General features: G+C 35.5%; 1 protein-coding gene across 10 annotated transcripts in view; it reads left to right on the forward strand.

Annotated features, from left to right (window-relative positions):
- Positions 1–23,047, forward strand: part of RAPGEF2 (Rap guanine nucleotide exchange factor 2) — a 240,526-nt gene that overhangs the window by 205,387 nt on the left and 12,092 nt on the right. For 9 of the 10 annotated variants that reach the window (XM_069493495.1, XM_069493496.1, XM_069493493.1 and 6 more), the window contains 16 exons: positions 320–456; positions 1,086–1,244; positions 6,803–6,955; positions 7,504–7,668; positions 8,638–8,745; positions 8,850–9,053; positions 9,154–9,262; positions 9,712–9,958; positions 14,058–14,215; positions 14,830–15,070; positions 17,354–17,737; positions 18,646–18,857; positions 18,948–19,071; positions 19,593–19,616; positions 20,665–20,888; positions 21,839–22,045. In XM_069493495.1, coding sequence (XP_069349596.1) covers positions 320–456; positions 1,086–1,244; positions 6,803–6,955; positions 7,504–7,668; positions 8,638–8,745; positions 8,850–9,053; positions 9,154–9,262; positions 9,712–9,958; positions 14,058–14,215; positions 14,830–15,070; positions 17,354–17,737; positions 18,646–18,857; positions 18,948–19,071; positions 19,593–19,616; positions 20,665–20,888; positions 21,839–22,045 — 2,856 coding nt within the window. The remainder of the gene's footprint in view (positions 1–319; positions 457–1,085; positions 1,245–6,802; positions 6,956–7,503; positions 7,669–8,637; positions 8,746–8,849; positions 9,054–9,153; positions 9,263–9,711; positions 9,959–14,057; positions 14,216–14,829; positions 15,071–17,353; positions 17,738–18,645; positions 18,858–18,947; positions 19,072–19,592; positions 19,617–20,664; positions 20,889–21,838; positions 22,046–23,047) is intronic. The other variant, XM_069493494.1, reaches the window with a different exon arrangement.

A 23,047-nucleotide genomic window follows, 5' to 3' on the forward strand; every position in this document is an offset into this window, starting at 1 on the left:
TCTCAAAGCTCCATTTCATTTTAGTTCCTAATAAGATCATAGCTCATTTTCAATTGAAATTTCTCATTTGAGGGTTAGTACTTTCTTCCGTACCGTTAGAATTTGAATGATGCTGTAAACTGACAGTTGCCTCTGAATCAACTGTCATTTCCATGGTGACAGAATTCTTTGTATATATATACCTGCAAGAAACTCAACTTGTCCTGACAATACTTCAGTATATTTCTCAATATACTGGGCTAAAAGAACTATTTTCTTTTTAAATACTTGTTTTTAATAAAAGTTATGGTTTTCACTAGAAGTATCTCTTGCTTTTCAGAGCAACTCTTGGAATTTATGCACCAGTTGCCTGCTTTTGCCAATATGACAATGTCGGTGAGACGAGAACTCTGTGCCGTGATGGTGTTTGCGGTGGTGGAAAGAGCAGGAACCATAGTTTTGAATGATGGTGAAGAGGTTAGTAAATACTTCTGCCACTTAAAAAGTTTCTTTTTGAGGCTCTCTCAATACAGCAGTTAAACAACTCATTTCTTTTTTTTTCTTTTTAAAACTCAACAAGTTTGAATAAATCAAGAACCATGATACACTTAAGTCACAGAATTCGAAATCCATTAATTTTATTTTTCATTATTTGCAGCATTTATTATAATACAATACTGATAGAAATTTTTTGATATTAACTTTTCAGTTTTTGTAACTTAAGTGTTCATAAATACAATGCGTTTTGTCAGACAAAATGATATTCTTATTGAGGCAATAGTTACCATGTTATCTTGTTCACATGTGCTTTGGGGGACAGAAGAAATTTTTTGTTTTGTGTCATTTTAGAGAAGAATAATCCAAAACCAAATTAAAAGGGCACAATGATACATACTCTGTGCTAGACATATGAAAATATGTAGATGTGTGGTTGTGTTTTATTCTCTGTTTTGTGAACTTGTTAAGCAGTTTATTTCACTTGTTATTTGTTCCATCTTAAAAATGGAAGATGTGCTAAATCATTTTTGGGGACCATTCTAGCACTTACAGATTATTAGCATAATGTTATATTTTATGCTTTGTTTTCCCTTTTTGTTTTTGATTAGCTGGACTCATGGTCAGTGATTCTCAATGGTTCTGTGGAAGTGACTTATCCAGATGGAAAAGCAGAAATATTATGTATGGGAAATAGTTTTGGTGTCTCTCCTACCATGGACAAAGAATACATGAAAGGAGTAATGAGAACAAAGGTGGATGACTGCCAGGTATAAAATATCATTAAAAATGCATATTTTATTCTTGAAAAAGAATACTTATATGCAGTTGTGTTAAGATTTTTATGCCTATGTAAATATGTAGGTAAGATTTTAATGTAGAACTATTACTTTTAGTCTTATTGTGCCCTAGGAAATTAAAAATTAATTTCCATTTAAGTCATTTGAACTCCACAGAGCTGTGTTCTGTTTTTTTAAAAAAGTGTGCTACAAATATAGTATTTAAAAATTGCCGTCAATAATATCCATCAAAAATATGGAAGTAAATGTGCATCATGAAAAGAAATAAGTACATTAATAAAGATGATATGGTACAGTTATGCAATGTTTTTACTTAAATACCTATAAAGATTTGATTTTAGAAGAGTCATGGAAATTAATCATAGTATGAATCAGTAGACAAACTTGCTAGTCAAATAATTGCTAATAAAAAATATTTGATAACAAAATAATAATGTTGATATTATATTAATATTCATTATTTTAAAGCATTTAATAATAGACTAGAGAAAATGTTAAGACCAAATGTGAAATTTAGATTGATTTAACTGGTAGCCTCTGTATTACTGAGAAACTTAAGATACTTTTGTTATTAAATGTTTATAATTTATGTCTCCTAAAAATATTTGTCTTTGAAAGACAAAATGTTTTAAAGTAAATAATCAAAAATTTAACTTAGAGTAATTAATATTAAGTGCTCTTTGTATTTATTAGTCTGCAGTTTGAAAGATATCTGAATATGGTTTATATAAAAGAACATAATTGAATTTTTATAGTGGCAGATCACTATAAAATGGTGTCACTCATTTAAATATTCATTGTTGGCATTTTACTTACCAAAAGAAAAATGACCATTGCTATACATAAAACAATCGTACCTACGGGGTCAAAATAATTTTGCCAGATAATTCCTTCAGCAAGCCAAAAAAAAAAAAAAAAAAAAGCTAGGAATTCAATGTTTTAAAGCTATAATGCCAGAAAAACATTCTCTATATAGTCAACTCTCAATTATTTGATTATATACAAGAAAACAAAATGGTAGCTAACTCCTTAAGTCTTTATTTGCCCTGGGAATGTGCGTTTAAAAGGGGTTATGTGATATTTTTAACTCTGGAATGGTACTCCAAAAAATAGTAAAAGCAGAGTCAAAACAAGTTAGAAAGTTGTTAAAGATTGTTCCATCCTACTGTCTTATCTGTTCTTCCCAGAACCCTTTCAATGTTGAGATCACAATAGCACTGGAGTCAGAATCTCTGTTCTTAAAGGGCAAGTAAAAGTTATTTCGTTTTTGAGAATTCCAGCTATTACATTAACAGTTGGTCAAATGCTTTCTGTTAGAAATTTTATGATTGTGGGGCTGAAATGATGTAAGAGGCATAGGGATATTTCAGAATAATTGATAAAAACGTTATCTGAATATTACGGAGTGCTTACGTCACGTTAAATGTAGCAGGTAACATTAACTATGTAGGAGCCCTGGGAAAGGAAGGGGAGGTAGGGGTGATGTTAGGGAAGAAGGTCTAGCCTGTTTACAGAATGAGGGATTGGTAGGAAACACAGATAGTCAGCAAGGGTAGAGTTCAAGTCAACAGAAAACTGATTAAGATATATAGACTCCTGGGCTGGGCGTGGTGGCTCACACCTGTAATCCTAGCACTCTGGGAGGCCAATGCGAGAGAATCACTTGAGGTCAGGAGTTCGAGACCAGCTTGAGCAAGAGCAAGACCCCCTCTCTACTAAAATTAGAAAAAATTAGCCGGGCGTGGTGGTTAACACCTGTAGTCTCAACTACTCAGGAGGCTGAGGCAGGAGGATTGCTTGAGCCCAGGAGTTTGAGGTTGCTGTGAGCTAGGCTGATGCCACAGCACTCTAGCCTGGACAACAGAGTGAGACTCTGTCTCAAAAATAATTAATTAATGTAAAAAAAAAAAAAGATATATGGACTCCTATAGCTCTTAATATGGCCTGTAGCTCCTAAAATAAAATTAATTATAAAGAAGGTCAAGGGCAAGGTACCTGTTAGAGAAAAGTCTCTGTCTCCTCTCCACTCCAGCCACTGTAAAAGGGACATGTTAAATCAGGGGGTTCAGTCCTGTACTTCCACCAACCCCTCTGCTCAGGCCTGACATTCTCTCCCTGAGGGATCACTTCTCAGAGATGGAGAACGAATTTGGACGTTTTAATGTAATTGCTTGTTTGGGATAGCATTTTGGGGCCTTTCTGTTAAAATGTCATGTCTCTGTCAGAAAATACAAATGCTAGCTGCTTATCCTCTTGTAATTGTGGGACTTGTAATTAGAGAAAGTAAAGGAAACAGTGAGAATAGTTTTATTCCTCTATAAAGTAGCCTCTGTAAGTTTCTGTCATTCTGTTGCCCACATTGTAGGGAATCAACAGCTATTGAATAAAATTAACAAAAGTAAGATATCTTTACCAAGAAAAAGCAACTTTGCCTAATGAGGATTGGCCCTCATTATCTTACATTCCAGTGGGTTCCAAAATGAATATTAGGTAATGTGATATATGGTTGAGGTCATGTTAAGCCTAAGAACACAAAGGTGAATGGACTAAATTTAACATTTATTTCCATTTATTTGGATCCTATGATATGCTCAAACTTGTGTTTTGTTCTGGGTCCCTTCTTTGCATTCTCCTCTTCCAGTTCTCTCTCTTTAGTGTTTATTCTTATTCCCCTGCTTGATGGGAAGGACAAAGGTCAGAGCTTGGTATAGACATCCTCTATACCAAGCGCTTGGTAATGGTTTTCCATTCCCCATATATACCTCTTTCTTTTCTTTTTCCCTTCTCCTGTTTCCCTTTTTCCCTTTCCTCCTCTTCCACCCTCCTACTCCCTTTATTCTTCTCCCTTTTTGCCTTCTCCACTGCCTGTGTCTTAGGCCTGCCAGTGACACCCAGGCATTGCTTAGCCCTGCCCTCCACCCTTCAGTGGGGAATGAGCACTTGGAAACCTATGTGAACAATTAGGTATGAACTTCCCTTACAAACTACAAAGTGCCGGTTTAAACAGATCTAACCTCTTAAGGTAAATCTGTGTCAGACTCAACTTTTCCTGGGATCATGGGAGCTAATGACATTTTGGATTTGAAAGGTAGTGTTGGGTGAGAAAGCAGCTTGCTATGAATAAATTGAAAGTTGACTATACTGTATGTTGATTGAAGTTTGATTTTATTTCATTCATTGTCTTAATTTTTCTACCTAAGTATAAATTATTATGTCATGTGCCCAAAGGAAAATAATCCTGTGACATAAACTGCCATGGACCTTTTATAAATGAAATCTTGTTTGAATTTTTATTTCATCTCAGGGTACTAAGATTACACAGTACTTTCATGTGTTTATTAGTTGTCTGAAAGTCTAAAACCTCACTAAAACAATTCGCAGATTTTTCAACAGACTTCATCATACCAGTTAAAATTAAATTTTACCTGTGAATTTCATGTTAGATCTACAGATTTCTTAAAGAAAAAATAAGTTGCTATTTTAAAAAGATAAACATTTTCAACTAAAATTTATTTCTTTTTAGATACCAGTTCTGTATGGCCATATTAGAAATTCAGTTTGGAATCATTTTTTCTTTTTGGATGATATTTCAGTTTGCTACAGAAGAAATGCCAAAATGTCTGTCTAGACACCAAGAATTTCAAATCAAATTTATTCTAATTTTTTTAAAGTCTTTAGTCAAGAAAATTAATTTTAGTATATTTCTCTTTAAAAAGCATTTTTTCCATCTATTTATCTACTTACTCATTTGAACTCTGGGATATATTTCTTTTTTAGAGGATAAATGAGAAACAATGATTTAATTATGTTCGATGAAACCGAGTATAAGAAAGAACACCTAAAATTATTTGGCGGTAAAACCTTTCTAAATCTCCTATACATATTTGGGGAACAATTTTGCTGCTCTATAAATAGAAATAAAGATAATTTTAAGTTAAGAGACTAAGGATCATATTTTTCAAAACATACACGCCTGTGGTCAGTGTTATGGAAATGGGTTTTTTAAAAAGGTATTTTAAAAATTTAATTAAACTATGCATAATGTACAAAAAAGCCTTTTTGAATCTTAAACTTTTTGATTCTAAATGCTTAATAGAAAAATTAGTGAGATTATGTCAGCCAACTCAGTGGGAACAACTTGATATTGCAATATGCTGTTTCTCTTATGACCTGCTGTGCTACTTTTTTAAAAAACTATTGATTATGCAGAAAGTATGGAAAATATAGAAAAGTACATTAAATAAAAAGAAAATTGCCCATAATTTGCATTGCTCAGAAATAATATTAACATTTTATTATATTTCCCTCCAAAATTTTGTGTGTGCATGTATAAGTTTTTAAAAATTTAGCCAGCATGTAATTAGGAGGCTGTTTCTTCATCTGTACAGCAGGGACAATAGTACCTTCCTCATGGTAGGACGAGGAGAACAAATTGAGAAAGTTCCTGCATGGCTACTATAATATGATGTGATTATGATGATGATGTTCTTGTCATTATGACTATTATTACAATACTTAGTATTGTATCTTTTAAAAAAAATTAATAGGATCATGAAAGCCAGAGTTCCACATGATTTGGGGTGGTTGCATCATATTTTATCTTATATGCAATCTAATTTAACTACCTCCTTATTTTTCATCTTCTTCATACTAAAGGAGGAAAAGAAATGCCATAATTATTTCCATTCCCAAATGATTTCTTAGATCAGAATAAATTATTCAAAATTTAAGGAAAATAATTTTTATTTGTTGAAGTGTCTGTTCTTATCTCCTCACTGGCCTCTGGTTAATTTGAGTAGTAAATGGTTTCTATAATTCATTCTTAACTTTCTTTAAAACTACTAAGAAATGCAATTATTTGAATGGTTTGTCCTAAGCTCCGAATTTTTTAATATTTGGGGTCGTGAAGGAGGGATTAATTGATATGCATATTACTAAATTTTTCTTTAAGAGCAATGATTACCCTTAATGATTTGAAGTTATAACAAATATGTGGCTGATTTTGTCAACTTCCCTGAACACGCTTTCTAAAATGGTCTCTCATCAATATAGCTAGCAAATTTATGTATCCACTCCATTAGATATCTTTGAATGTATTTTTTATCAAAAACCATTCTTATTTAAAGTTGCTTTTTAAATCTTTAAATTTTTAAAATTTACTAAATGATAATTAAGTTTTTGTATCTGTCCTCTTAGGGTTCCTCTCCCCCCATCCCCCTCTCAGTGTTTTTAACGGAAAGGAGCATGAAAAAGGACTCTTCTAATTTTGTCTTCTGAGTTTTACAATTGTTAGGATTTTGAATGTAAAATACATATAAATATTCTAAAAGTGAAACTTTTCTTGACCAAGGAAGAAATGCATTAAAAGTAGAGAAGTCTGATTAAAGTTCATTACTGCATTAATTTAGAAAGTATGAGAAAGACAGGGAAAAATGTCAGTTTTAAATAATTAAAACACTGACTTATTAGTACTGCTAGGTCTTTTGCAAGCACTTTATCATTAACATGTGACTTATGTTTTATTCCAGTTCGTCTGCATAGCCCAGCAAGATTATTGCCGTATTCTCAACCAAGTAGAAAAGAACATGCAAAAAGTTGAAGAGGAAGGAGAGATTGTTATGGTGAAAGAACACCGAGAACTTGATCGAACTGGAACAAGAAAGGGACACATTGTCATCAAGGTAAGACAAAGAACCACCCCTCTTCCCATGGAAAGGAATTTTTTTGGTAGTATCATTTGTGGCAATTTAGGTTTTTGTCATTTTTTGTTTTATTTTATTTAATTAATTAATTTATTTATATTTTGAGATAGAGTCTTGCTCGTGGCTAGAGTGCAGTGGCAGGATCATAGCTCACTGCAACCTCAAACTCCTGGCTGTAAGCATTCTCCTGTCTCAGCCTCCTAAATAGCTATGACTATAGGCATGCGCCACCATGCCTGGCTAACTTTTTAATTTTTTTTTTTTTTTTTTTGTAGAGACAAGGTCTTGCTGTGTAACCCAGGCTGGTCTCAAACTCCTGACCTCCTGATTTTTTTTTTTCATTTTTAAGCATAGTATCTGTTAAAGGTTATCAGTTATAAAAAAAACTTTGTATTTCCTGATGAATAGTTTTATTAATTATTATCTGTGTTGCTACCTAGTTCATTTTATTTTTGAAGGTTTGAAATCAAGATACCATGTAAATGTTAAATATTCAGGGTAGTGATTAAACCTTTGATTTGTTACAGGGCACCTCAGAAAGGTTAACGATGCATTTGGTGGAAGAGCATTCAGTAGTAGATCCAACATTCATAGAAGACTTCCTGCTGACCTACAGGACTTTTCTTTCTAGCCCAATGGAAGTGGGCAAAAAGTTATTGGAGTGGTTTAATGACCCGAGCCTCAGGGATAAGGTTGGAACTATATTGTTTTGGCTCTTAAATATGAAATATTAAAATGTAAACCTGAAGATACTTTTAATGTATATTTTTGTTCCATGAGTTATATTCAGATTAATTTAATACAAGACTGTATTTTTTAAGCAAAAAAACCCCAAAAAACACAAAAAAAGATAAGGTGATACAAATATTAGTTTTTATTATACATTTCTAAGTTCAGCCCTAGAAATGTCTTTTTTTCTTTAAATACCAAGTCCAGTAAATTGGCCACCAAATTCCTAAACTTTAATTGTATTAGGAATATGTTAAAAGATAACCAAATATCTGGATTCCATGGGAATCTGCATTCTCTAGTTTGGTAGACAGTCAGTGGACACCAGATAAAAGTTACAATTTTTAAATTGGCACCAAAGCAGCATTTCATGACAGCCAATGCTGCCTGTAGGCTCCAGCAATATAATTTTAAGGAGACTAGAGATCATCTTTAGCAGCTATGGAGAGCTCTGTCAAGGCCAGATTGGATGATAAATTACATAGTCTTATCTCCTTCCTTTTACAACCTATTCCCTTATAGATCTTTCCAGGCTTTTTAATGCTATTCATTCTCTTTGTCTAGTTTGTTCTTCTACCTGTATTTTTTAGTTTCTGTCTTCTTTTCTATTAACCTGGCTTGGTTTTATTATACCTTTGCTTTTATTTTGATCTGTTTCAAATGTGTTTTAAAAGTAAAGCAAGATGTAAGTTAAGTACTTTCACAGATTCAAAACCCTTCCTGGCAAAACAAAATAGTCTGCATTCAAAGTATAAATATATATTTTCAGAAGGTCATCTTTGCATGTAAATAAAATGCTTGTTGAAGGTTTTATTGTTATTTTCAGTAGTATTAGGTAAATTGAAAGTTAGATATCTTTTTTGAAATGACTGTAATCACATTTTCACCACTATGAAGAGAAGAAAACTTATTGAAAATAATTGATTTTTCAGGTTACACGGGTAGTATTATTGTGGGTGAATAATCACTTCAATGACTTTGAAGGAGATCCTGCAATGACTCGCTTTTTAGAAGAATTTGAAAATAACCTGGAAAGAGAGGTAATATTTGTGGGGTTTTTTTTTTTTTCCAACAAGAAATCAGCTTTAATTTCATTTATTCATCCTGCCTTTGAATTGACACCACTCTTTCTGAACTCTTACAGAAAATGGGTGGACATCTAAGGCTGTTAAATATTGCATGTGCAGCTAAAGCCAAAAGAAGATTGATGACATTAACAAAACCATCCCGAGAATCTCCTTTGCCTTTTATCTTACTAGGAGGCTCTGAGAAGGGATTTGGAATCTTTGTTGACAGTGTAGATTCAGGTAGCAAAGCAACTGAAGCAGGCTTGAAACGTGGAGATCAGGTACGCTATTTCTAAATCCAGATTTAAGGGTGAATTTTGGTGTCTTTTTTTCCTTCCATTCGTTGTGATACTGACATTAATTTTATAATTTCATTTTTAGATACTAGAAGTAAATGGTCAAAACTTTGAAAATATTCAACTGTCAAAAGCTATGGAGATTCTTAGAAATAACACACATTTATCTATCACTGTGAAAACCAATTTATTTGGTAAGCATTATTATCTACTTTCATTTTTCTCCTCTTGGCTTTTTTTTTTTTTTTTTTTTTACATTGAGTTACTGAATGAAAAAAAGTCATTTTTATAGGTAATATTTCAAACATAAGAACAAACTATAGTAAAATGCATAGATTAGATCCAAGTAAAAATCTGACTTGAAGACCATAAAAGTTATTTTTAATGTTTTTATTGATAAATGAAATCTTTTATTGATAAATACTAAGGTACCTATAGATTAAAGCATATACTATTTTTTAAACTTATTCTGATAGAGCAATGTATGAAGCAGATTCTTGGCGTCATTCATTTACGGCAGTCGTGTTTTTCTACAGGACTGCAATTTTGATAGCCGAAGTCTGTGTTTCTCATATATTTCTAAGTCCACCATTGCTTCGGAGTTCTTTAGATTTCTTATAATTAGCACTTTGTGGTATTTTAGTATTTAAGGAACTTCTAACAAGACTGTCAGAAGAGAAAAGAAATGGTGCCCCTCACCTTCCTAAAATTGGTGACATCAAAAAGGCCAGCCGCTACTCCATTCCAGATCTTGCTGTAGATGTGGAACAGGTGATAGGACTTGAAAAAGTGAATAAGAAAAGTAAAGCCAATACCGTTGGAGGAAGGAACAAGCTAAAAAAGATACTCGACAAGACTCGGATCAGTATCTTACCACAGAAACCATATAAGTGAGTGTCTTTGTAAATTTTCTGTACGTTATTTTATTGTGTTAAAACAATGCACAAAGGTAGTGATGTAATTAATGTTTTGTGTGAGTCTGCTAAGTGTTTTAAGCTTTTATGGCTGAGCTATCTTAGAGAAGTAATATTAAACAATCAAGTTAGTTTTAATCCCATTTTTGCTACTTAACTGCCCACTCCCAGTCTTCATTAGAGATAGTTTAGCACTTCCCCATTTGAACTACTTTTTTCCTCATCTGGACTTTTTTTAAAAGTGTAAGTGTGTGTTTGCCTTCTCGGTCCCCCAGGAAGATTTAGAATTGTTTTTCTACTGTATTGTTGTTTCTGGGTATCTTCTCTACCATCAGCATCTGCTCTTTACCATTCAAATCATTGCTTCATCCAGTTGTCACTGTTCATCCCTGCCCCTCTCTTTTTCCCCTCACTCTTCTATTTTCAGTTATTTATGTGTTGCAGAGACATCAGCAACCAAGCACAGAACTACTTGCATTCTTTCTGGTCAGCTCTATAGTCAGAATGTCAGGTGTATTCTTGAGTTTCTTCTTGGCTATTTATTTGTGCCAGAAGCTTAAGCCAGACAAAGTTGCAGGTGTCTCTGGATACTTTTTTAGCTTTGCTTATTTGTTTACTTCTTCATTTTAGCTTCTTCTTGAGTCTAGGGATGTTTTATTAAAAACTCAGTTACCATCAGTCCGTGTTTTGTTTTGTTGTTTTTTTGGGTTTTTTGAGACCTGGTCGTATTCTGTAACCCAGGCTGGTTTTGAATCATGGCCTCAAGTGAGCCTCCAGCCTTGACCTCCCAAAGTGCTGGGATTACAGGCATGAGCCACCACACCCAGCCTGTCCATTTTTTTTTTTAGTGTTAAGTAACTGAGTATGCCATATTTAATTATATATTCCTCAAACTACAATGATATAAGAGAGGATGGGCATGGTGGCTCATGCCTATAATCCCAGCACTTTGGGAGGCTGAGGCAGGAGGATCATTTGAGGTCAGGAGTTCAAGACCAGCTTGGACAACATAGGGAGACCTCGTGGGGTGCACAACTATAGTCAAGGTGGGAGGATCGCTTGAAAACTCACAAGTTTCAGATTATAGTGAGCTATGATCAAGCTACTGTGCTCTAGCCTGGGGAACAGAGCAAGACCCTGTTTCTAAAAAAAATAAAATAAGATGCACACACAGAGACACAGACACACACACGCACAAGATAACTTGAAAACATATAGGTTAATTTCCTTCCTTGATAATTTGATAAGTCTAAAGAGAAGTACTAGATAAGACATTCAGGACTACATCAAGCATTTCTTTTTCTTTTTAAAAAACTCATTTTAGGCTGGGCACGGTGCCTCACACCTGTAATCCTAGCACTTTGGGAGGCCAAGGCAGAGATATTGCTTGAAGCCAGGAGTTTAAGACCAGCCGGGGCAACATAGCAAGACCCTATCTCTATAAAATATATTTTACACAATTAGCCAGGTGTGGTGGTGTGCACCTATAGTCTCAGCTCCTTAGGAGGCTGAGGCAGGATGATCACCTGAGCCCAGGAGTTTGAGGTTGTACCATTGCACTCTAGCCTGGGCAACAGAGTGTGACCCTGTCTCGAAAAAGAAAAAGAAAAAATTCCATGTTAGATAAAATTTTAATCCACAGATTAGAGAGATATAATTTAAAATATATTACTGATGGGCTAAGTGTCAAACTTGTGTTGTCCCCACTGAACTATAGAGTAATGATTTGTAGTTTTGTATCGGCTAAGGAAGACTTCTGTTGCAGAGTCCTAAGGATAAGGAATGAGTGTGATGGTTTTATTTATAACCTCAAGGGTATGTTTATATTGAGTAAGTTTCTAAGAGACAACGGATTAGGGCAGCTGGCATTTACAGAAAATAGGATTCGATTTTTAAAATGACCCTTCTTGAAGAAAAATTTATTTTTAAATGGATGAAAAAAAACTTACCTAAGTGCAGAATTATTAGCAGCACAATAACAAAAAAAGATCTTAGAGTCATACTTGACCAATAGTTAAATATGAACCTTGGGGAAAAAAAAAAAAAAAAAAAAGTCACCATGACCCTGGCAAGTATTAATAGAATGTGACATATAACAACTGAGATGTAATCTATCCACAGCACAGGATGTTGGCGAGGCACACTGCATGAGAATACTATGTATAATTTTGTTCTGTATGTATCTAAATACATCTCTCTAAAGAGATACTCAAAAGCTAGACAAGGGAAAATTAAAGACAATTAGTTATATTGACACTGAAAAAACTAATATATTTAAAGGAAGACTCAGTAAACTGTGGGATCCATTATATTGGTAATAGACTTGGTTTAATACCAGCTACCACTTAAGCTTTTCTAGAAATCAATGTGTTTATGAAAAAAAAATTTTTTTACAAAGCTGCTAAACTAGTAAGTCAAAGAAATCTAGATGTAATATACTGTTGGGTTTTTTTTGTTGTTGTTTTTTTTTCTCTCAAACCTCATCAGTGTTACAGAAGTTAAGATGCTGGAGAGAAAGACTGCTGAACCCAAAGGAGAGAAGGAATAAGTCAACAGACTTGATTTTAATTTATGTCTTGACTTTAAAAGAAAGTTCTTGGCCGGGCGCGGTGGCTCACGCCTGTAATCCTAGCACTCTGGGAGGCCGAGGCGGGTGGATCGCTCAAGGTCAGGAGTTTGAGACCAGCCTGAGCAAGAGCGAGACCCCATCTCTACTAAAAATAGAAAGAAATTATATGGACAACTAAAATATATATATACAAAAAATTAGCCGGGCATGGTGGCGCATGCCTTGTAGTCCCAGCTACTCGGGAGGCTGAGGCAGTAGGATCGCTTAAGTCCAGGAGTTTGAGGTTGCTGTGAGCTAGGCTGACGCCACGGCACTCACTCTAGCCTGGACAACAAAGCGAGACTCTGTCTCAAAAAAAAAAGAAAGTTCTTGTCCTTGCTTATTTGCCTCTATAATTTCCATTTTCCAAAAAACGTAAAGAGAAGGAATGTGGCTAGGTGTTTTTTTTTTTTTTTTTTTTTTAGCACAGCCATTCAAAATAGTAGGTATTATGATCAAGCCCTAATGTATGAAAGCATAATAAATATTAAATGTCTTCTTTTTATTTATGCCTTAGTTTAAATCTCAACCTCAATATAATTTTCTTACTTCTTATTTTAAGGTGTTTATAGAAACTAGTCAGAACTATAACCAGTTGCTTGTGATCTAGTTGTTTTTGTGTGTGTATGCTTATTATTTTGCTTGATCAAGAAACAGTTGACCCTTCAAAACTAGAAATAATTTTTATGTACTATTAAATCATGTTTCAAGAGTTGTTCACAGTAACAGGTGTTTCATAAATGGAAATGAATTAGTATCTATCAACCAATATTTCTCTGGGAATTTAAATGTGTAACTAGAAATTTTGAGGAGGGAATTAAAAGTGAGTCATTGGATTTTCCATTGCCTTTTCTTTGATACTAGGAAATGTCATCATGAACCACTGCTTTTTTATGCTGTGTATAATTAAGAAATAATGTCTGTGTCAAGGTATCCTTACATTTGACTCCATAGTGATCTCATTTTTTTTCTCTAAAACAATGGAGAATAAAATTAGGACAGTTTGGATTTTTTCCCTCTTTTCATTTTACTCAATTTCTTCAGGTCTTGAAGATCAAATTATAAAACCATTTATCATTCTGATACGGAACTATAAGTTAAGAGCAACTAAATGCATTCTTTGTAACATGCTTTTTTTCTTAAATCCATTTTCATGAGAAGCTAGAACTTACATTTTGTTGAATACATTTCTCTAAGAAGCTACTAATATTTATTATATGCTTATCTAGTTAAAAAAAATAGGTTATAGAGAAACATACTGTATACTTAAGAAACAGCAAAACAAATTGGATACATTTAAACAGTAGTTGCTTTTACAATTTTCAGCCAGATTTATTAATGACATTTTTACATTAACTGCAAGTTTTATAGAATATGGTTTGTTTATGGTCTGTGTCTTTATATGGCGATAGCGTATAGCACTTTAACTTGCTCATAATTTATTTTCTAATTTTCCTCTTTGTTCAGTGATATTGGGATTGGTCAGTCTCAAGATGACAGCATAGTAGGATTAAGGCAGACAAAGCACATCCCAACTGCACTGCCTGTCAGTGGGACCTTATCATCCAGTAATCCTGATTTATTGCAGTCACATCATCGCATTTTAGATTTTAGTGCTACTCCGGGTAAGCATCACCAATACTTCTTTTGTTTCCCCTTCTAACATAATGGTAATGCTAGACGTATCTCTCTTGGTTTGGCGTGGATTATATCAGATGCCCAGAGTCAAGATGAACCCTAAATTTCAAGCAATTGGAACCAGTTCTTTTTATATTCTGCAGACTATTTTGATATGGCCATGGGCAGATTAATCTCTCTGAACTTGTTTCCTCTTTCCTAAAATGAAGATAAAACATACCATGCTGTTATTACTAAGTCTTATCCAGTAAATAAAGTAAAAGGTGATTTTAGGTCAACTTAACGGGTTTTTCAATATAATAAAGATTTACTCTAGATTTAAATTGTGTCTTTTTGATACCAACATAACAGTCTTGTGGGCTGCTGTTGTATACTGATGTGTTTGCAATTATCTGTAGATCATTCAGTTATTTATAGGGGGAGATGGAAGACGTGTTCTTGATTTAATCTATTAAGAGAGCTATAGTAAGGGAGAGATGAAATGTCATCATTATCTTTTTTAGGGAAGTTTTTGGGGTTCCCCCCTCCAGATGACTCCGTTTAATTGCATTACCATATATTAAACTCCTTTCTACTTACGTGTGACTTTTCTTTCCCCCAGACTTGCCAGATCAAGTACTAAGGGTTTTCAAGGCTGACCAGCAGAGCCGATACATCATGATCAGTAAGGACACTACAGCGAAGGAGGTGGTCATGCAGGCTATCAGGGAGTTTGCCGTTACTGCTACCCCGGATCAATATTCGCTATGTGAGGTCTCCGTCACACCTGAGGGAGTAATCAAACAGAGGAGACTTCCAGATCAGCTTTCCAAACTTGCTGATAGAATACAACTGAGTGGAAGGTATACATTATCTATCTTACTGGATTTCTTCACCCGCTCTTCAAACCCACATTAAAGTCTAAGAGACAAACACTTTTAAAGGGTATCTTAAATGAATACGTGCCCCTGCAGATTAAAAAGTTTTTTTCCTTTTCACCAAGAATGGCTGTATCAAAGTAAATGCGCACAGTCCACTACTGACCCTGACAAAGATCCTCTAAGAACTTGTTCAAGGATACTGTGACCTGAAAGTTGTTACTGACTCCCCAGGTGCAAGCAGTAGCTTCTCGAGGTTGCGCTTTAGGATACAGGCCTAGGAGAATGGTCGAGTAAGCTTAATGTAAAGTCACAGGTACACCCTGATGCTGTCTTCTCCTTGGAAATATGTAGGTTCACAGACACATTTTCTAATAACATTCTAGTACCATTTGCTCGTGCATACCTAACTTTTCTAGCAGCTTCATTTGTTTAGTCAGAGACATCTATGACAAGGCGGTTTAGGGCTAAGACTGCCTAGTATTACATACCACACTATGAAATACGCATCTTAACTTGAAACCAAACTTCGGTTGCTACAGAGCTGGGTCGTTTGCTGCATAAGTGCTTATATCACACATGTTACTTGCAAGAACATATTGTACCTGACTTTGTCATTCTCGTGAATGTTATTTCCATTGTTAGGTGTATGTAATTTCATCTTCAAATCACAATAAATGAAAGTTGAAAAATGAAATAGTTAAGTTTTGGCTCTCATATAGTGACTACATTCTACACTGACAAAAATTATGTAGTTCTGTAAATCATATTTTTTCTATTTTTCTTATGTATTGTTTCATTGTACTTTTTTATATTATAGATTTTTATTTCATTCATTCAAAACTTCTGTTTTCTTGCTATCAACTATTACTTCCTTATTCTTCTTCATTCTTATTTCCAAATACAATCAGATTGTTTTGTTTTAGTAGGTCAGTTTTTCTCAATTATCATTTGAATATACATTGATATGTCTGTAACTGTGATAGAGTTCTACATCTCCATTGAGCTGCAGATTCATGGTTCACATTCATTTTTCAAGAAAATCTTAGATGGGTCTGTGTCATTGGCCTCATGAGTAACCAAAATGGAGAACATTGAATCTGTGAATTTATGATAGGTAAAATATTTGCCTTGGTGAATTATGCAAAAAAAAAAAAAACAGTTTAGCTAGACCCCCACTGTGCTCATTCTGTTCCTCTGTTTCTTTTTTTTTTTTTTTTTTTTGTTGAGACAGAGTCTCACTTTGTTGCCCAGGCTAGAGTGAGTGCCGTGGCGTCAGCTTAGCTCACAGCAACCTCAAACTCCTGGGCTTAAGCGATCCTACTGCCTCAGCCTCCCAAGTAGCTGGGACTACAGGCATGCGCCACTATGCCCGGCTAATTTTTTCTATATAGATTTTTAGGTGTCCATATAATGTCTTTCTATTTTTAGTAGAGACGGGGTCTCGCTCAGGCTGGTCTCGAACTCCTGACCTTGAGCAATCCACCCGCCTCGGCCTCCCAGAGTGCTAGGATTACAGGCGTGAGCCACCGCGCCCGGCCCTCTGTTTCTTTATTTATGGAATTTGACTCAGAAAAAACATGTACCAACCGTCCCTCCCCCCCCAAAAAAAATCACAAGGCAAATATCTGAATGCTGTTTTCAACCAGTTATTTAGAAAAGGATAGGAGCACCAGCCTTGAGTTCTTATTCAGGCACTGGCAAGAACTAGCCATTAATCTTCAGGAGCCTCCGTTTCCTATTCTGACAAATAGGGATTATACCTGCTCCACTTACACGTAGGGTTTTCGTGAAAATCTAGATTAAGTAAAGTTGGATTGATCCAATTTGGACCCATCAGTAATCACAGATTCTCTCTTCACCATGGGAAAATAGAGTGATGGCCTGTGCCTGAACTTTCCTGCTTCCTGCTATCGGTCCTATTCCCTCATTTAAGTTGAAAATACAAGCTATAACTATTTCCTGTCATTTTTAGCCAAAAAGATAAAATAATTTAGAAAGCAAGAAAGGAAAGGAAAGGAAGAAAAGGAATTAAACCTGGTACAAATAAAATTCCATGTGATCTGTTTGTTTCCATCACCGACTTTGGGATAGGTGGTTCTATGACTCAGACAGCACCTGCACTCTCTGCCTTGGTTGAACAGAACCCTTACGTCATTCAATTCAGTGTTCTCTCAAACTTTCCGCAAAAAGTAGCATTATTCTTTCCAGGAATATCATGAGACTGCTGCTCAGGCTTTAAATCTGGTATGTTTCTGGTTTGCATAGGTATTATCTGAAAAACAACATGGAAACAGAAACACTCTGTTCGGATGAAGATGCTCAGGAGCTGCTGAGAGAGAGCCAGATTTCCCTACTTCAGCTCAGCACTGTTGAAGTTGCCACACAGCTCTCTATGCGCAATTTCGAACTGTTCCGCAACATTGAACCTACTGAATACATAGATGATTTATTTAAACTCCAATCAAAGACCGGCTGTGCCAACCTGAAGAAATTTGAAGAAGTCATTAACCAGGAAACATTTTGGGTAGCATCTGAAATTCTGAGAGAGACAAACCAGCTGAAGCGGATGAAGATCATTAAGCATTTCATCAAGATAGCACTGCACTGTAGGGAGTGCAAGAATTTTAACTCAATGTTTGCAATCATCAGGTAGGAGAGCATAGTTTTCTTAAGGTTGAGTTCAGTTTACAGATTTAAAATAAGTATCAATCCAGTAACACCACATAATTACTATAAATGCAGTAGGTTTTAATCGACTCATAATGAACAATTCTTTTTCTCTGAATTTAATCTAATCCTTAGTTTAAAACCTGTCATATGCTGATTTGTAGCCCAGAAAAATCTATATCCCCCACTTTTTTTTTTTTTTTTTTTTTTTTAGCTCTGTGACCTTGGGCAAATAATTTGAACTTCTCTGAACACCATTTTATTTCTCTGTAAAATAACAATACCCCAAAGAATTGTCAAGAAGATTAAATGATATGATGTATGTGGAGTTCCATCAGACAGCACAAAGCAGAGGCCCAATAAATGTTAATTTTCTTCTCTTTTAAGTCCTTAGATTGAGCTTGGAAGAAAGTACCAATGGAAACAATTAGCTATATTGATGTTAAGCATGATTATTAAATTAGTCATTTTCCCTGTGGGAGTTTGGCTATACTCTCATTGCTATCAGAGCTTTTGTTTTATTTTGTTACGGTAGGATATTTGCCCAGTTTGTTTTATCAAACGGCTGCTGTGGTCCACATAGTGCTGTGTGTACGGAGACAAAGCCTCAGTACTTATATCCTAGTTGCGCTGAGGCAGATGAGGAGGGAACAAAGGGAAGAGAAGAATAAAACCCCTTGGCTTGACCCTGGCTCTACTTCTATCATCCATTCTTGTTACCCAGAATTCTCCTTGCGAGTTTCTTATGCCTCCTTCTGTAAATTGTTATGTATATAAAGCATACTTGCAGAGGTGTTATATGTCAGTACTTAATCTGTACACTAGTTTACTCCCTTCATTTCATAAGAGATCATTTAATTATATACCACTTTTTTTTTTCCTCCTCTCAGTGGTCTAAACCTGGCACCAGTGGCAAGACTGCGAATGACCTGGGAAAAACTTCCCAATAAATATGAAAAGCTATTTCAAGATCTCCAAGACCTATTTGATCCCTCCAGAAACATGGCAAAGTATCGCAATGTCCTCAATAGTCAAAACCTACAGCCCCCCATAATCCCTCTCTTCCCAGTTATCAAGAAAGATCTCACATTCCTTCATGAAGGTAAATACAAGGTAGAGGATTTCTTTCATCACTTGGACCAGCATAGAATAAATGCCATATGATTTCCTTTTCCTTCTCTGTGAATTATAGGAAATGACTCAAAAGTAGACGGGCTGGTTAACTTTGAGAAGCTACGGATGATTGCAAAAGAAATTCGTCATGTGGGCCGAATGGCTTCAGTTAACATGGACCCGGCCCTCATGTTCAGGACTCGGTGAGTGTGTCCTCTTCAGTGTGGCACATGTGGGATGAGAGAAGGTTGAGAGCTTCCCAACAAATGAGAAAAAAAGTTGAATATTTATATTTGTAGTATGTCAGAAATTATATTAGGACATGCTGAGAATCACCACTGAGCTCTAATTTGGAGTAAATGTCTTATTCTGCACCAAGTGCACTTTTGACTGTCAGTAAAAATAATATGTAAATAACTCAAACAGTAGTGTCTCAATATCCACACAATTCGATTCAGCTGTCAGTGTGGTCAAAAATGGTGAATTCAGTGAGGGAGAGAAAAAAGTCACTCTTCTTCTAGAAAAAAAATATTTAAATATATTTGTCTGTTGAGCCAGAAAAATAATTCTGGTAAAGTTGTATGTGTGAGGTAATTATGCAGTTTAATGTTTGTGTGCTTCTAGAACTGCTTATCCAGAAGTCTAGTCTTTTCTTTCTGAGCTTGTTATCTCTCTGTCTCTCCTTCTGCACCCGTGCTTCAATCTCCATGGCTCTCACTTGCAGGAAGAAGAAATGGCGGAGTTTGGGGTAAGTGGTGGAGACCTTGCATACCACACGTGGTTCTTATTCTGCTCATTGCATTGTTTTCTTCCCTGCTATATTTTCTGATGCTTTGCATTTTTGTCTTAACCCTCTTGCTGTAGCAGAATTTCAGATGGCAAACTGACTTCAAATTTAATCTGTTGGGGCTTTTTCTTTTGAAGTCATGATCCATGAGAGCTGTGAAATGATTGATGATTGTTCTGGGGAACTGTAGGCCAGGCATATTTCTGAGCTCTCAGAAAGATTTTGTTTTAATGTAATTTGTATGTCTTGAAACAGGAATAGCCTCAAGTAGGGGGAGGGGAGGGAGGATAGTAGAAGGAAAAATCATGCAATTAAAATACTATTGCATAGATGTGTGAAAAGTAAATATGTATAATATAAAAGCTGTCCCCCAGGTGTTAAAACCAAATTTTTTACAGCTCAACTAACTACTATTTTCATTCTGTGTAAACCAATCCTTTTTAAAAATAATTCTTAACAATTCATGTGCTAAATATTAATAGTTCCCATACATATGCGTTTACATTTGCATGACTGTGTTATTAACAGATTGACCATTTTTACTATAAAAACTCACCACATTCACCCCACGGGATAGGAAAAAAATTGTGAAATTGCAGTCAGTTTTATTTAAACTAGGTAAAACATGCTCTTTAGGAGAAGTGCATTTAATATTGCAAACCTTAATGATTGTAGCTGTATATTCTTGCATGAACTTCGGTATATATAATTATTATTTACTGACTTCTATGAGAGAACCACCTTGAATGCTCTATGGAGGTGAAAAGTAGAATTTCCTAGTTGGAACAGAACAGGTGCCAAACATACATATTTTTATGTATATTATGTATAACTTTTTAACTAAAACAATTTTTCTATGTTACTCCTTTATAACAGTATGCTTACTAGAAAGGGGCATGTGACCTTTTGAGCAGGGACTATGTATATTCATATAAGTCTTGGCACATTTTGAATAGATAAAATAATCCCATGCTAGAGTCAGCTGCATATCTACCGTTTCATCTTCCAGGTCTCTCAGCCAGGGTAGTACTAATGCAACAGTGCTAGATGTTGCTCAGACAGGTGGCCATAAAAAGCGGGTACGTCGTAGTTCCTTTCTCAATGCCAAAAAGCTTTATGAAGATGCCCAAATGGCTCGAAAAGTGAAGCAGTACCTGTCCAATCTGGAGCTAGAAATGGACGAGGAGAGTCTTCAGACATTATCGCTACAGTGTGAGCCAGCAACCAACACATGTGAGTTTTTCCTTAAAGTGGCTGCAGACTTTGGCTGGAATATAGATTTGTTCCCTCTGGTATGGGTGGTGACAAAACGTGGCTTAGTGCAAAGGGAGAAATAGCAACACTGAGATATCCTAGCCTTTCCCTTGAATGCTGCTATGGAGTACCATGCAGCACCGTGCTTGGCCAAGCCCTTGTGTCCACCTGGGGAAATTGGGGAGACTGGGGAGGATTACACTGTGGCTGCATCAGGGGTAACTGTTGCTTTAGTTTCATCCTGACACAGCCAGTACACATGCAAGGGACACATGCAAGGGACACATGGGTGAATGGGGCTCCCATTTGCATGCCTGGTTTTCTCACAAAGGTACTCTCAAGGTGATGGGCACCCCAAAAGGTTAGGGCCCACCAGGTCAGATGAGCACAGAAGTGGGTGTGCCTGCTGCCCTTGACACCCCTACCCCAGCCAACCCTCAGCAGCAAATTCAGGCACCACTTAAAGCAACAATGCCACTTAATAGTGAACCACAAGACCCTAATGTGTAGGTTTCTGGCCTTATGCATCAAAAAATTTTGGACACCATCTTAGAAAAATAATATCTGATGTTTTTTCTGTTGTAGATTTCACAACATATTTGTGTTTTTAAATATATATATATATATAATATGTATAACATATGGAACTGTCCACATTTTTCTATTTTTATTTATGTGTTTAGTAGTATAATCATCTTTTGAGATGGCTAATTTCATAAAGTAAATATCTTTGTCCTGCCATGCCTCTAATATTTTATGTAACTAGGGTCCCCCCTCAATTTCCATCCTTTATGTAAGCAATGGAGAAAAAAGATGTGCATTTTAGTATTCTAGCTTCAAAAAATGCTCATGTAGTTCTAAAATTATCTTCTACACAGCTACTAACGTCTTAAATCCTTTGTTCTATTTTCAAACCAAACAATTATCAGTGCCTAAGAATCCTGGTGACAAAAAGCCTGGCAAATCCGAGACCTCCCCAGTGGCTCCCAGGGCAGGGTCACAGCAGAAAGCACAACCCCAGCCACAGCCCCAGCAGCCGCCGCCACCACATAAAGTCAACCAGGGACTGCAGGTTCCTGCCGTGTCCCTTTACCCTTCGCGGAAGAAAGTCCCCGTAAAGGATCTTCCACCTTTTGGTAAGTGATTAAATTCATTTCCTTTTTTGGTGCTATTCACGGTCATATTTTTTCAGATTAGGAAAAAAATATTTGTGTTCCATAACTTTGTCTAATGTACTTGAGTTTCTCTGTGATTATTGTCGCCCAATAAAACTTCAAAATTACATAAAGTTTACTTTTGCCAGGGGAAGGAGTTGTCTTTATAAATAGTATCTCATTTAAACATGCTCATTTGTCATGACAGGGTATAATGGAGACATTATGCATTTGCTAATTTAATTTTTAATAAGTACAGAAGATGCCTTGTCCGTATACATTATTTAAATTAGTTTTGTCTTATGACCAATGAATTGCTGTAATTTAGGCAGAATATTTTTAAGTTAAATAATTTGTCTAAAGGTGAATTCTTATTTGTTGAATCACTTATTCAATAACTTGAGGAAAACCATATGTTATTCCTGAATGATGAAGAGCTAAATCATGCTTCATCTTTCCTATTAAAATGATGCATCTACTAGTTTAGTCCCTTTATGTAAATTGTACAACAAAATAATGTTTCGTAAAATGTACTACTTTTTTCCTACCTATATGTGAAAAGAAACAGTGCTAATAAAATAAAATTCTTAAAAATAAACAGATAGCAAAGGTAAAATTGGATGTTGGTAGCTAAGTTCCTGAGCTATTACAGCCTGTCCTTGTGAGTTGGCCAAGAGTCCTTTAGTAGATCCTTCATACACTCTATCCTTGCCCCATTCCTCCTGATCAGCAAGTGTCGTATTTGTTGAGTTTGGCAAAGTGTGAGAAAAGGACACCTTTCCTTGATGTGTTTTCCCTTCCAAATATTTGTGTTGCTCCCTCCATCACAAACAAATTGAATTACATCTTTCTTTGTCCACTGTGTGCTTAGTATGTGTGTATTCCTAAATCCCTCGCAGTCTGACTTCTGTCTCCACGTTTCATGCTGCACTTCTTATGGAAGGTTATCCATCTTCAGTTTAGCTAACAGTAGCCTATTAGCTG

Source organism: Eulemur rufifrons, chromosome 18 (genome assembly GCF_041146395.1).
Source record: "Eulemur rufifrons isolate Redbay chromosome 18, OSU_ERuf_1, whole genome shotgun sequence".
Classification (NCBI taxonomy): Eukaryota; Metazoa; Chordata; class Mammalia; order Primates; family Lemuridae; genus Eulemur; species Eulemur rufifrons.